Source organism: Oncorhynchus nerka, linkage group LG20, assembly GCF_034236695.1.
Source record: "Oncorhynchus nerka isolate Pitt River linkage group LG20, Oner_Uvic_2.0, whole genome shotgun sequence".
NCBI lineage: Eukaryota > Metazoa > Chordata > Actinopteri > Salmoniformes > Salmonidae > Oncorhynchus > Oncorhynchus nerka.
The window spans coordinates 64,369,558-64,385,217 of NC_088415.1; the positions used below are offsets into that span (position 1 = coordinate 64,369,558).

A 15,660-nucleotide genomic window follows, 5' to 3' on the forward strand; every position below is an offset into this window, starting at 1 on the left:
ACCCAGAGACAAACAACCCTCACTGGGGAGCGGGAAGAGGGGACCAGACCTGGGCGCCCCAGCAGAGAGGAGAAGGAGGGGTGGGAACCAGGGTCTGCTCTAGGGGAAACCAGCTCAATATGTGGGGATTTCCAAACAGTTTGTTTCAAAATCCCTCCAACAAAGCTGGCAAACGGCAGATGGCAAACAAACACACACTAACAGAGAGATGTGGGTTACTGACCTGGTGCTGTCAGCGCCCACCTTGGTGTACCCCTCCAGGGCCCCCTCCCAGACACTGTTGGCCATAGCGTTGCCTATAGCCATCATCACCATGCTGAGCCCCACGGGCCAGTCATCCAGGTCCAGGGAGCGGACCCTTGACAGGTGGGTCCCCAGGTTCCTGTGGATCCCTGAACACTCGATACAGATCAGAGCCCCCAGGTTAAGACTGGCCCAGTCCGGGTCTGGGAGAGGAGGAGGAGAGGAACAAAATGAGCCCTATGTTAGTTACTAATAAGCAAGGGTGATATCTGGCCCATAGCAATCTGGAGACATCATGTTATATACACAATACCTGGCATGTAAAGTATTAGGAATCATTGACATATAACTTGAATGTTGAGAAAGTACTGTACTCACTGGCTGCATCACAGTCCACACAGATGCTGTTCCCTCTCACGTTCCTTATGGACTGAATGGACGCTGCATCACTTTGGCTGCCTAACCGGGACTTTGGGGGAGCAGAGAGAAGTTATAAACAGGTAAGCAAGAGGGACTCCGTGTGTGAAGAATCATTGCTTTGCAGTGAGAGAATGGAGGAGACAGGATTTCAGCTGGCTACACAGCACAAAACAGAAGGGGAGAGGGAAGAGAGGACTAGAGGCTTTGAAGGCCTAGAGATCATTGAGAGAGAACAAGGGTAAAGAGAGGGGAAGAGAAGAAAGAGAGGAGGAGGAGAGAGAGCGAGAGAGAAATAGAAGAGAGAGTGGGCATTATATGAAATTGAGTCGGTGTTGCGTTGCGTCTCCTCCCCTGTGTTCTGACACAGGCCGTGTTCCCATCTCTGATGTCTGTCAGCTCTAATAAGAGCTCCCCCACGCTGCACTGCACCTGTCTGACACACAGCCCAACACATGGCAGCTCAGAGAAAGGAAGATTGGGGAGGGGGAGAGAGAGAGGGGAGGGGATAGAGAGAAGGGCAAGAGAGAAGGGTGTGGGGAGAGGGGGGAGAGAGAGAATTTTGCATTCACACATCCTTTTGTGGGTGTGGGTGTACTATTTTTAGATTTCAGTGCAGCATTTGATTTAGTGGATCATTAAATAATTTTGATAAAATGAATGCATTATGGTTTTAAGGAGGTAACATTGAATTGGGTACAGTCATATCTAACTGACAGGAAACAGTCCACCTATATCAATGGTTCATTTTCTTCCCCTCATGTGTTAAACTGTGGAATACCGCAGGGCAGCTGCCTTGGGCCATTTCTTTATTTAATATATACCAATGATAGGGGCGGCAGGGTAGCCTAGTGGTTAGAGTGTTGGACCAGTAACCGGAAGGTTGCAAGTTCAAACCCCTGAGCTGACAAGGTACAAATCTGTCATTCTGCCCCTGAACAGGCAGTTTACCCACTGTTCCTAGGTCGTCATTGAAAATAAGAATTTGTTCTTATTTTGTTCTTAACTGACTTGCCTACATAATTTAAAACGGCCAAGTTCTATTCACAATGGTATTCAGTTGGTAAGAGACAGACAATCCGTAAATACTAGGAATAGATTGTCCAACATCTATGCGTTGTCCAGACAGAAAAGAGAAATAGGGAAAAGAACATTTCGATTTAGAGCAATAAAGAAATGGAATAAATTAACTGAGCAAACTAGAAACCTTTCGATATATAAATTTAAACATTATTTTAAAACAATTTAAATATAATAATACATAGAAATGTTGTGGGACTATAGTAGATGAAGAATCAATATTTTCTAGATTAAGTATTTATTGGGTGATTGTGTTAGTATATTATGTATGTTTGTAATAGTGTGTTATATGTGAAAATGTGTTCGTATTATAAATTGTATTTTAATGTTTAAGGACTGTTGGAAGATTAGTCCAAATGGGGACTAAAATAGATCAAAATCAAATCAAATCAAATCCTGATTAGCAACCAGAGATTTTCATAGCCAAGTCACGTGGTCAGAAAAAATTCCCGACCCTGAACTAATCATGACTCGACAGACCCACAGTTTCCTCACTGTCTCTCATGCCCACCTTATTCTTCATGCTCTCGCAAGACTGCAGGCTGGCAAAGATCTGGTTCTCGATAGCTGTGACCCACAGCTCCCTCTCCTCAAACGTAGACGCCTCGAAATGCCACATCTGGCCCGTGAGAGACACAATAATGAACTCAAACGACTCCTCCGACTCTGTAAAACATAAACCCACATGTACAGAGCATTAGGAAAGTGTTCAGACCCCTTCACTTTTTCCACATTTTGTTACGTTACAAACTTATTAAAAATGGATTAAATAAAAATGTTACTCATCAATCTACACACAATACCCCAACATTGCTATGAGACTTGAAATTTAGCGTAGGTGCATCCAGTTTCCATTGATCATCCTTGAGATGTTTCTACAACTTGATTGGAGTCCACCTGTGGTAAATTCAATTGATTGGACATGATTTGGAAATGCACACACCTGTCTATATAAGTACCCACAGTTGACAGCGCATGTCAGAGCAAAAACCAAGGCATGAGGTCGAAGGAATTGTCTGAAGAATATGTTTGGAACCACCAAGACTCTTCCTGACTCAAACTGAGCAATCGAGAGAGAAGGGCCTTGGTCACAGGGAGGTGACCAAAAACCCGATGGTCACTCTGACAGAACTCCAGAGGCGAAGGCCTCCCAGATTGCAGTTTCTAGGCTTCCACTAGATGTCAACAGTCGTTAGAAAGAGTTACAGGCTGGTTTTTGGAAAAATGAGACAGAAAATTTAGTTTTTCTAGGTGGCTCCCAATTTGGCTGTAGTGTTTCCAAGCGTGTGAATGAGAGCGCGTTCTTTGGTATTTTCCTCCAGTAAAGACAATAACGATTCTCCGTCTTAAATTGTAGCGTTTATTTACGTATTAGGGTACCTAAGGTTTGATTATAAACGTTATATGACATGTTTGGAAAGGTTTATTAGTAACGTTTGGGATTCATTTTGCATGCATTTTGATGGAGGGAAACTGGGTGGATTATTGACTGAAGCGCGCCAGCAAAACTGAGTATTTATGGATATAAAGAAGGACATTATCGAACAAAAGGACCATTTCTGATTTAACTGGGACCTTTTTGAGTGCCAACAGAAGAAGATCATCAAAGGTAAGGCATTTATTATATCGCTATTTATGACTTTCGTGTACCACCTGCCTGGTTGAAATATGGTTTTCATGGTTTTGTATGCGGGGCGCTGTCCTCAGATAATCGCGTGGTGTGCTTTCGCCGTAAAGCCTTTTTGAAATCTGACTCAGTGGCGGGATTAACAAGAAGTTAAGCTTTATTCTGATGTATTACACTTGTGATTTTATGAAAGTTAAATATTTATAATTCTGTAGTTTGTATTTCGTGCTCTGCAATTTCACCGGATGTTGGCCAGCCCATAAGAAGTTAAGGACAATTGGGATAAATAAAAATATATACCAGTCTCATTTAAGGATCAAAACATGGACAGCTGTGCCACATAAATTGAAAAATAGTTGGGAAGAGATTTTCGATGTACCGATTCCATGGCACATGGAAAACGACGCCGGACTCAAAACGTAGAATATTTCAATTTAAATTATTATACAAAATCCTTGCAACCAATAGAATGTTATAAATATAAGGGGGATACAACCTTCCCAGCTCTGCAAATTTTGCTGTAGGGAGGCAGAATCATAAGATCATTTATTTTGGTACTGTCCATATGTAGCTTGTTTTTGGTCACAGGTCCAGGAATGGCTGAAGTATTGCAACATTTACCTAGAGCTAACGCTGCAGGTAGCAATACTGGGTGATTTGAAAAGTCAGAGCCGATCAATAATATAATAATTATTTTAGCAAAAATATTTATCTTTAATTTACAATCTCTAGAAACTATGAGAATAGAATGCTCAGAACTTTTGTGAAGCATCACAGCACAGTTGAAAAATATATGGCAAGTACAAATTAAGAGATAGAAGGGAGGGTTTGAATGGAGCTGAAGGGTGGGACTAATAACAAAAAGATAACTAATGTAAAACATACGGGGTCTGTAAAATGTATATAGGTTCAGAACTTTTGTGAAATAGCACAGTTACAAATATATGGCAAATAGAAATCTGGATGGACATCAGAAGTAGAGGAAGGCCAGTACAAAAAAAAGGAAAGAAGATAACTATTGTAAGGTAGAATGTGTCCGTAAAATGTACAGTTGAAGTCGGAAGTTTACATACACTTAGGTTGGAGTCATTAAAACTTGTTTTTCAACCACTCCACACATTTCTTGTTAACTAACTGTAGTTTTGGCAAGTCGGTCAGGTCATCTACTTTCTGCAATGACATAAGTCATTTTTCCAACAATTGTATACAGACAGATTATTTCACTTATAATTCACTGTATCACAATTCTAGTGGGTCAGAAGTTTACATACACTAAGTTGACTGCGCCTTTAAACAGCTTGGAAAATTCCAGAAAATGATGTCATGGCTCTAGAAGCTTCTGATAAGCTAATTGACATCATTTGAATCAATTGGAGGTGGATGGATTTCAAGGCCTACCTTCGAACTCAGTGCCTCTTTGATTGACATCATGGGAAAATCAAAAGAAATCAGCCAAGACCTCAGAAACAAAATTGTAGACCTCCACAAGTCTGGTCCATCCTTGGGAGCAATTTCCAAACGCCTGAAGGTACCAAGTTCCTGTACTCCCTGTTCACCCACGACTGCGTGGCCACGCACGCCTCCAACTCAATCATCAAGTTTGCGGGCGACACAACAGTGGTAGGCTTGATTACCAACAACGACGAGACGGCCTACAGGGAGGAGGTGAGGGCCCTCGGAGTGTGGTGTCAGGAAAATAACCTCACACTCAACGTCACCAAAACTAAGGAGATGATTGTGGACTTCAGGAAACAGCAGAGGGAACACCCCCCTATCCACATCGATGGAACAGTAGTGGAGAGGGTAGCGAGTTTTAAGTTCCTCGGCATACACATCACAGACAAACTGAATTGGTCCACTCACACTGACAGCGTCGTGAAGAAGGCGCAGCAGCGCCTCTTCAACCTCAGGAGGCTGAAGAAATTCGGCTTGTCACCAAAAGCACTCACAAACTTCTACAGATGCACAATCGAGAGCATCCTGGCGGGCTGTATCACCGCCTGGTACGGCAACTGCTCCGCCCTCAACCGTAAGGCTCTCCAGAGGGTAGTGAGGTCTGCACAACGCATCACCGGGGCAAACTACCTGCCCTCCAGGACACCTACACCACCCGATGTTACAGGAAGGCCATAAAGATCATCAAGGACATCAACCACCCGAACCACTGCCTGTTCACCCCGCTATCATCCAGAAGGCGAGGTCAGTACAGGTGCATCAAAGCTGGGACCGAGAGACTGAAAAACAGCTTCTATCTCAAGGCCATCAGACTGTTAAACAGCCACCACTAACATTGAGTGGCTGTTGCCAACACACTGTCATTGACACTGACCCAACTCCAGCCACTTTAATAATGGGAATTGATGGGAAATGATGTAAATATATCACTAGCCACTTTAAACAATGCTACCTTATATAATGTTACTTACCCTACATTATTCATCTCATATGCATACGTATATCCTGTACTCTACATCATCGACTGCATCCTTATGTAATACATGTATCACTAGCCACTTTAACTATGCCACTTTGTTTACTTTGTCTACATACTCATCTCATATGTATATACTGTACTCGATACCATCTACTGTATGCTGCTCTGTACCATCACTCATTCATATATCCTTATGTACATATTCTTTATCCCCTTACACTGTGTATAAGACAGTAGTTTTGGAATTGTTAGTTAGATTACTTGTTGGTTATCACTGCATTGTCGGAACTAGAAGCACAAGCATTTCGCTACACTCGCATTAACATCTGCTAACCATGTGTATGTGACAAATAAAATTGGATTTGATTTGAGTTCATCTGTACAAACAACAGTACGCAAGTATAAACACCATGGGACCACGCAGCCACCATACCGCTCAGGAAGGAGACGCGTTCTGTCTCCTAGAGATGAACGTACTTTGGTGCGAAAAGTGCAAATCAATTCCAGAACAACAGCAAACGTCCCTGTGAAGATGCTGGGGGAAACTGGTACAAAAGTATCTATATCCACAGTAAAACAAGTCCTAAACCGACATAACCTGAAAGGCCGCTCAGCAAGACTATGGTTTGCAACTGCACACGGGGACAAAGATAGTACTTTTTGGAGAAATGTCCTCTGGTCTGATGAAACAAAAATATAATGACCATCATTATGTTTGGAGGAAAAAGTGGGAGGCTTGCAAGTATATGTATATACAGTTGAAATTGGATGTTTATTTACACATTCCAACTCTAATACATTCCAACTCTGTTTTTCACAATTCCTGACATTTAATCCTAGTAAACATTCCCTGTCTTAGGTCAGTTAGGATCACCACATTATGTTAAGAAAGTGAAACGTCAGAATAATTGTAGAGAGAATGGTTCATTTCAGCTTTTATTTCTTTCATCACATTCCCAGTGGGTCAGAAGTTTACATACACTCAATTACTATTTGGTAGCATTGCCTTTAAATTGTTTAACTTGGGTCTGAATCTTTGCCCATTCCTCCTGACAGAGCTGGTGTGACTGAGTCAAGTTTGTAGGCCTCCTTGCTCACACACACTTTTTCAGTTCTGCCCACAAATTTTCTATAGGATTGAGGTCAGGGCTTTGTGATGGCCACTCCAATACCTTGACTTTGTTGTCCTTAAGCCATTTTGCCACAACTTTGGAAGTATGCTTGGGGCTATTGTCCATTTGAAAGACCCATTTGCAACCGAGCTTTAACTTCCCGACTGATGTCTTCAATACATCCACATCATTTTCCTTCCTCATGATGGCATTTATTTTGCGAAGCGCACCAGTCCCTCCTGCAGAAAGCACCCCCACAACATGATGCTGCCACCCCCATGCTTCACGGTTGGGATGGTGTTCTTCGCATTGCAAGCCTCCCCCTTTTCCCTCCAAATACAACGATGGTCATTATGGATAAACAGTTCTATTTTTGTTTCATCTGTCCCCATGTGTAGTCTGGCTTTTTTATGGGGTTTTGGAACAGTGACTTCGTCCTTGCTGAGCAGCCTTTAAGGTGATGTCGGTTTAGGACTATTTTACTGTGGATATACAGTGGAGCAAAAACGTATTTATTCAGCCACCAATTGTGCAAGTTCTCCCACTTAAAAAGATGAGCGAGGCCTGTAATGTTCATCATAGGTACACTTCAACTATGACAGACAAAATGACATAATTTGCAAATTATGGTGGAAAATAAGTATTTGGTCAATAACAAAAGTTTATCTCAATACTTTGTTATATACCCTTTGTTGGCAATGACAGAGGTCAAACATTTTCTGTAAGTCTTCACAAGGTTTTCACACACTGTTGCTGGTATTTTGGCCTATTCTTCCATGCAGATCTCCTCTAGAGCAGTGATGTTTTGGGGCTGTTGCTGAGCAACATGAACTTTCAACTCCCTCCAAAGATTTTCTATGGGGTTGAGATCTGGAGACTGGCTAGGCCACTCCAGGACCTTGAAATGCTTCTTACGAAGCCACTCCTTCGTTGCCCGGGCGGTGTGTTTGGGATCATTGTCATGCTGAAAGATCCAGCCACGTTTCATCTTCAATGCCCTTGCTGATGAAAGGAGGTTTTCACTCAAAATCTCACGATGCATGGCCCCTTTCATTCTTTCCTTTACACGGATCAGTTGTCCTGGTCCCTTTGCGGAAAACAGACCAAAAGCATGATGTTTCCACCCCATGCTTCACAGTAGGTATGGTGTTCTTTGGATGCAACTCAGCATTCTTTGTCCTCCAAACACGACGAGTTGAGTTTTTACCAAAAAGTTATATTTTGGATTCATCTGACCATATGACATTCTCCCAATCTTCTTCTGGATCATCCAAATGCTCTCTAGCAAACTTCAGACGGGCCTGGACATGTACTGGCTTAAGCAGGGGGACACGTCTGGCACTGTAGGATTTGAGTCCCTGGCAGCGTAGTGTGTTACTGATGGTAGGCTTTGTTACTTTGGTCCCAGCTTTCTGCAGGTCATTCACTAGGTCCCCCCGTGTGGTTCTGGGATTTTTGCTCACCGTTCTTGTGATCATTTTGAGCCCACGGGGTGAGATCTTGCGTGGAGCCCCAGATCGAGGGAGATTATCAGTGGTCTTATATGTCTTCCATTTCCTAATAATTGCTCCCACAGTAGATTTCTTCAAACCAAGCTGATTACCTATTGCAGATTCAGTCTTCCCAGCCTGGTGCAGGTCTACACTTTTGTTTCTGGTGTCCTTTGACAGCTCTTTGGTCTTGGCCATAGTGGAGTTTGGAGTGTGACTGTTTGAGGTTGTGGACAGGTGTCTTTTATACTGATAACAAGTTCAAACAGGTGCCATTAATACAGGTAACGAGTGGAGGACAGAGGAGGCTCTTAAAGAAGAAGCAACAGGTCTGTGAGAGCCAGAAATCTTGCTTGTTTGTAGGTGACCAAATACTTATTTTCCACCATAATTTGCAAATAAATTCATAAAATCTTACAATGTGATTTTCTGGATTTTCCCCCTCATTTTGTCTGTACCTATGATGAAAATTACAGGCCTCTCATCTTTTTAAGTGGGAGAACTTGCACAATTTGTGCTGACTAAATACTTTTTTTGCCCCACTGTAGATACTTTTGTATGTGTTTCCTCCAGCATCTTCACAAGGTCATTTGCTGATTTTCTGGGATTGATTTGCACTTTTCACACCAAAGTACGTTCATCTCTAGGAGAGAGAACACATCTCCTTCCTGAGCAGTATGACGGCTGCGTGGGTCAGTGTTGGTGTTAAAAGTTGTGTACTATTGTTTGTACAGATGAACATGGTACCTTCGGGCGTTTGGAAATTGTTTCCGAAGGATGAGCCAGACTTGTGGAGGTCTGCAATTTATTTTCCGAGGTCTTGGCTGATTCTTTTGATTTTCCCATGATGTCAAGCAAAGAGGCAGTGAGTTGGAAGGTAGGCCTTGAATTACATCCACAGGTGCACCTCCAATTGACTCAAATTACGTCAATTAGCCTATCAGAAGCTTCTAAAGCCATGACATCATTTTTCTGGAATCTTCCAAGCTGTTTAAATGCACAGTCAACTTAGTGTATGTACACTTCTGACCACTGGAATTGTGATACAGTGAATTATAATCTGTCTGTAAACAATTGTTGGAAAAATTACTTGTGTCATGCACAAAGTAGATGTCCTAACCGACTTGCCAAAACTATAGTTTGTTAACAAGAAATTTGTAGAGTGTTTGAAAAACAAGTTTTAATGACTCCAACCTAAGTGTATGTAAACTTCTGACTTCAACTCTATATAAATATACAGTATATCACAAAAGTGAGTACACCACTCACATTTTTGTAAATATTTGAGTATATCTTTTCATGTGACAACACTGAAGAAATGACACTTTGCTACAATGTAAAGTAGTGAGTGTACAGCTTGTATAACAGTGTACATTTGCTGTCCCCTCAAAATAACTCAACACACAGCCATTAATGTCTAAACCGCTGGCAACAAAAGTGAGTACACCCCTAAGTGAAAATGTCCAAATTGGGCCCAATTAGCCATTTTCCCTCCCCGGTGTCATGTGACTTGTTAGTGTTACAAGGTCTCAGGTTTGAATGGGGAGCAGGTGTGTTAAATTTGTTGTCATCGCTCTCACACTCCCTCATACTGACTGGTCCCTGGAAGTTCAACATGGCACCTCATGGCAAAGAACTCTCTGAGGATCTGAAAAAAACAATTGTTGCTCTACATAAAGATGGCCTGGACTATAAGAAGATTGCCAAGACCCTGAAACTGAGCTGCAGCACGGTGGCCAAGACCATACAGCGGTTTAACTGGACAGGTTCCACTCAGAACAGGCCTCGTCATGGTCGAACAAAGAAGTTGAGTGCACGTGCTCAGCGTCATATCCAGAGGTTGTCTTTGGGAAATAGACGTATGAGTGCTGCCAGCATTGCTGCAGAGGTTGAAGGGGTGGGGGGTCAGCCTGTCAGTGCTCAGACCATACGCCGTACACTGCATCAAATTAGTCTGCATGGCTGTCGCCCCAGAAGGAAGCCTCTTCTAAAGATGATGCACAAGAAAGCCCGCAAACAGTTTGCTGAAGACAAGCAGGCTAAGGACATGGATTGCTGGAACCATGTCCTGTGGTCTGATGAAACCAAGATAAACTTATTTGGTTCAGATGGTGTCAAGCGTGTGTGGCGGCAACCAGGTGAGGAGTACAAAGACAAGTGTGTCTTGCCTACAGTCAAGCATGGTGGTGGGAGTGTCATGGTCTGGGGCTGCATGAGTGCTGCCGGCACTGGGGAGCTACAGTTCATTGAGGGAACCATGAATGCCAACATGTACTGTGACATACTGAAGCAGAGCATGATCTCCTCCCTTCAGAGACTGGGCCGCAGGGCAGTATTCCAACATGTTAACGACCTCAAACACACCTCCAAGACGACCACTGCCTTGCTAAAGAAGCTGAGGGTAAAGGTGATGGACTGGCCAAGCATGTCTTCAGACCTAAACCCTATTGAGCATCTGTGGGGCATCCATAATCCATTTGAAAATAAGGCTGTAAAGTAACAAAATGTGGAAAAAGTGAAGGAATCTAAAAACTTTCTGAATGCACTGATGAGTAAATACTGTGAAATAAGACCAAATGAAATCAATTAAGAAACAACATTCAAATGAGACAAAAGTATTGAGTTTCATTTACGAAACAGATTGGGTATTTTTGGACAAAGCTAAAATACTGTAGATTACAATTTCTTCTGTAATTGATTGTTTGTCATTGATAATAATAGCCTAGTAATAAATAATGAATATCATGTAGCAAACACTTTTATCCAAAGTGACTTACGGCAAAGATACCCACTGAAACCGGTATCAGGGTACTTTTAGCTACTCAACACTGATTGTGTACTCTTGACAATAATGGCAATCACTATAAATTCAAAACAGATTTCAACACAGTCTAATCAAAAAAAGCTCTGTGTATTTATTCTAGTGGATAATTCTCATAAGTATATACTGTATCTATACTATATCTTAGTTTATGCCGCTCTGACATTGCTCGTCCATAAATGTATATATTCTTAATTCCATTCCTTTACTTAGATTTGTGTGCCTTAGGTATATGTTGTGAAATTGTTAGATATTACCGCACTGTTGGAGCTAGAAACACAAGCATTTTGCTACGCCCGCAATAACATCTGCTAAACACGTGTATGTGACTAATACAATTTGATTTGAATGTGTTGTTCACGATGAAGCAGGCTTTATGAAAATGTCACCTGTCATCTGCCTGGGCAAGGGCTTTGCAACAACATATGCTATAATACATGTCATAATGCCTCCCCCGTTTACAAGTAATTCATTAACACAATGATAATACACTAGAAAATGACTGATGTAAATCGTCTAGTCCTCTGCACATGCTTTATCTCATAGCCAAACGATTTGTAATTACCTAATTATGGCTATGCAAATATAGCGGGCTAATTTGCATAACGCATGTTTCCCTGCCTCCAGCAGGAGACTGGGGAGGAGGGTACAGACAAGGGGGAGATTGGGCTCCTCCAACACATCTCCCATCAGCCCTCTCTTTGCACACCCAGATTGTATGTAATAAACAGAGTTCACAGTCGTATAAAGAGATCAGAATTCCAAGCTCTGGTAAAATCGGTGTGTATGTAAAAAGGGCTTGTGTGTGCTGGAGTTGGGAGGGAGTCAGTACTGAGCTATTATCTGTAGACACCGGACATTTGGAGTTTGGCGACATGGACTCGCTAGTCGATCTTCATACCCATTTCAGACAGAAGATTCGGTATGTTACCCTTTCAAACCGACTCTTATTTACCACTTATTTGCAGGTATACCATTTTATACATATCAGTGGGTAACTGGCAAATTGGCAGGGGTGTTGGGTGTTGTTAAACCATGGGGGCAGTTTGCAGTTCAAATTAGAGAGGTGTTAATGAATTGTGACCCGTTTCAAAAAGCTAGGCATATGTCGCACATCACTACTTCACAGGAGAGGCATTTTAATCTATTTTTTTAATCAAAATGCTTTTTTTTGTTGCCAGAAATGCCTTCTGGAACATATGAACTTTCATGTGCCTTAATAACAAATGTGCATGCCATCTGTAAATACAAATACAATTGTTAAATTAGGAGCCTAGTTGGTTTTACCAAAGAAAAAGTGAGGACCCTTCCCACTAGCCATGATTGGCTGAGATATAATGCAGAACTGCAAAAGTGTTGCTATTGCTTTCAACATTGCTGCCCTGAATTGAACAGGTGCTATCGACAAAGATCATTGAGAAGATGTGATGGACTACATTCTGGAGGACGATCGCGCCATGCTCACTCTCTGAATCTGAAAATGAATCAGACGATGAGGAAATCCCTGATTTAGGTAAAATCATTTTTATTGAACCAGACATTGTAGAGTCTTCTGATGACAGTGATGGGGAAGAAACGTCAATCAACAGTGTTGTTGTCACGGAAGAAGTTGACAGCATTTTGAAGTCAGTGGAATGTCCGGTGGAAGAAGAGTATGATTGCATTTATTTGATTCGATTTATTAGGATCCCCACTAGCCGACGCCAATGGCGACAGCTAGTCTTACTGGGATCCGACACATAACAAAAAAGACATTACAGACCAAAGACTTTACAATTGGAATACATTTAAAAACATTAACATGTAGTGTGTGTATGTGTGTGCGCATCTATCAGTTACACATACACACAACAAGTAGACCACATGGGGGAGAGGCGTGGTGCCTTGCACTATCTATGTAAGATGGAGTTCCATGCACTCATGGCTCTGGATAATACTCTACTTCTCCTTGAATTTGTTCTGGAGATTGTGAAAAGACGCCTGGTGGCATGCCTGGTTGGGTAAGTGTGTGTGTCAGTGTTGTGTGTAAGTTGACTACGCAAACAATTTCCAACACAACGTTTCTCGTAAAAGCAAGAAGTGACGCAGTCAGTCTTTCCTCAACTCTTAGCCAAGAGGGGCCTCCCTAGTTGCGCAGCGGTCTAATGCACTGCAATGCATTAGACCGCTGCTAGCAGTGCTAGCTGTGTTACTACAGATCCTGGTTCGATACCGGGCTGTGTCACTGCCGGCCGGGAGACTCATGAGGCGACGCACAATTGTCCCATCGTTGCCCGGGTTAGGGGATGGTTTGGATGGCCAGGTCGTCCTTGTCCCATTGCACTCCAGCGACTCCTGTGGCGTGCCGGGTGCATGCAAGCCGACACGGCCCCAGATGTACGGTGTTTCCTCCGACACATTGGTGCGGCTGGCTTCTGGGTTAAGTGCACATTGTGTCGAGATGCAGTGCGGCTTGGCGGGGTTTTGTTTTGGAGGATGCATGGCTCTCGACCGTCACCTCTCCCGAGTCCATATGGGAGTTGCAGCGATGGGACAAGACAGTAACTACCAACTTTTACTAGGATGTATATGGCTAAAGGTGTATGTAAACTTCCGACTTACTGTATGTAATGATTTGTACCAAATACAATGCTCTTAGTTTTAGAGATGTTCAGGACCAGTTTATTATTGTTCAGCCATCCCAAAAGAGACTGCAACTATTTGTTAAGGGTTTCAGCGAATTAATTAGCTGTGGCTGCTGATGTTGATGCGTACATGGACACACATGCTTTGTTTAATGCCAGTGGCAGGTCATTGGTAAAATTAGAAAAGAGTAGAGGGCCTAGAGAGCTGCCCTCCGGTACACCACACTTTACATGTTTGACATTAGAGAATCTTCCATTAAAGAAAACCCTCTGAGTCCTATTAGATAGATAGCTCTGAGGTTGAAAAGACATTACAGATACGTTTTCTCAACAACAGGTTATGGTCAATAATATCAAAGGCTGCCCTGAAATCTAACACTACAGCTCCCACAATCTTCTTCTTATCAATTTATTTAAACCAATCATCAGTCATTTGTGTCAGTGCAGTACATATTACGTGCCCTTATCTATAAGCATGCTGATAGTCTGTTGTTAATTTGTTTACAGAGAAATAGCATTGTATTTGGGCAAACACCAATTTTTTACAACAGTTTGCTAAGAGCTGGTGGCTAAGAGCTGAGCTGGTCTTCTGATAGAACCAGTAAAGGCTGCTTTACCACTCTTGGGTAGCGGAATGACTTGGGCTTCCCCACAGGTCAGAGGACAAAGATTTTCCTCTAGGCTCAGATTAAAGACATGACATAAAGGACTGGCTATAGAGTCAGCTACCATCCTCAGTAGCTTTCCATCGAAGTTGTCAATGCCAGGTGGTTTGTCATTATTGATCGATAACAAAAACATTTCCACCTCTCCCACACTAACTTTACAAAATTCTAACTTACAATGCTTTTCTTTCATTAAGAATAATTGGCAACATCAAATGGTTTTGTGATGAATTAGCCATCTGAGTCTATGAAAGACGGAGTTGAATTAGTCATTTTGCCCATAATTTAATTTAAACGTTTTTTTGATCTTGGCTTCATAATACAGATTCTTCTTCTTTTTGTTGAGTTTAGTCACATTATTTCTCAATTTTCAGTAAGTCAGCCAGTCTGATGTGCAGCCAGACTTATTAGCCACTCCCTTTGCCACATCTCTTTCAATCCTACAGTTGTTTAATTCCTCATCAATTGCTGGAGCCTTAACAGTTCTAACAGTCAGTTTCTTAACAGGTACAGGTTAATCAAGAAATTCATCAAGTGTAGCATCTTGATGCTCCTTATTAATCACATCTGACTAACAAATATTTTTTAACAACCACGACTCACAACAAAATATTTAGTTTGATCTTTTACACACTATTTTAGGCCCAGCTTTTGGAACTTTGGCTTTCCTGGATATATCCACTATATTGTTCACTATCACTGCATCCAATGGGTACGGATACAGCTTTAGAACAAAGTTCTAGAGTATTAGTAAAAATCTGACAAATACATGTGATTGATCTTGTCCTGTAGTTTTTGTAAACACCCTGGTAGGTTGATTAATAACCTGAACCTGATTACAGGCACTGGTTACAGTAAGAAGCTTCCTCTTGAGCACACAGCTTGATGAAAACCAGTCAATATTCAGGTCCCCAAGAAAGTAGACCTCTCTGTTTACATCACATACATTTCACACATTTCATACATCAAGCATTTCACACATATTATTTAGATACTGACTGTTATCACTTGGTGGCCTACAGCAACACCCCAAAAGAAAAGGCTTTAGATGTGCCAGGTAAACCTGCAACCACAACACTTCAATAACACTTTACATAAAATCTTCTCTAAACATTACAGGGATATGGCTTGTTTTCCTTTGAACTGA

General features: G+C 42.0%; 1 protein-coding gene across 1 annotated transcript in view; it reads right to left on the reverse strand.

Annotated features, from left to right (window-relative positions):
- The window catches only part of LOC115102958 (arf-GAP with GTPase, ANK repeat and PH domain-containing protein 3-like), a 139,337-nt gene that overhangs the window by 19,042 nt on the left and 104,635 nt on the right, over nucleotides 1–15,660 (reverse strand). Inside the window, 3 exon segments of the mRNA XM_065005681.1 lie at nucleotides 224–446; nucleotides 622–712; nucleotides 2,252–2,406. Of these exon segments, the coding sequence (XP_064861753.1) occupies nucleotides 224–446; nucleotides 622–712; nucleotides 2,252–2,406 (469 nt within the window).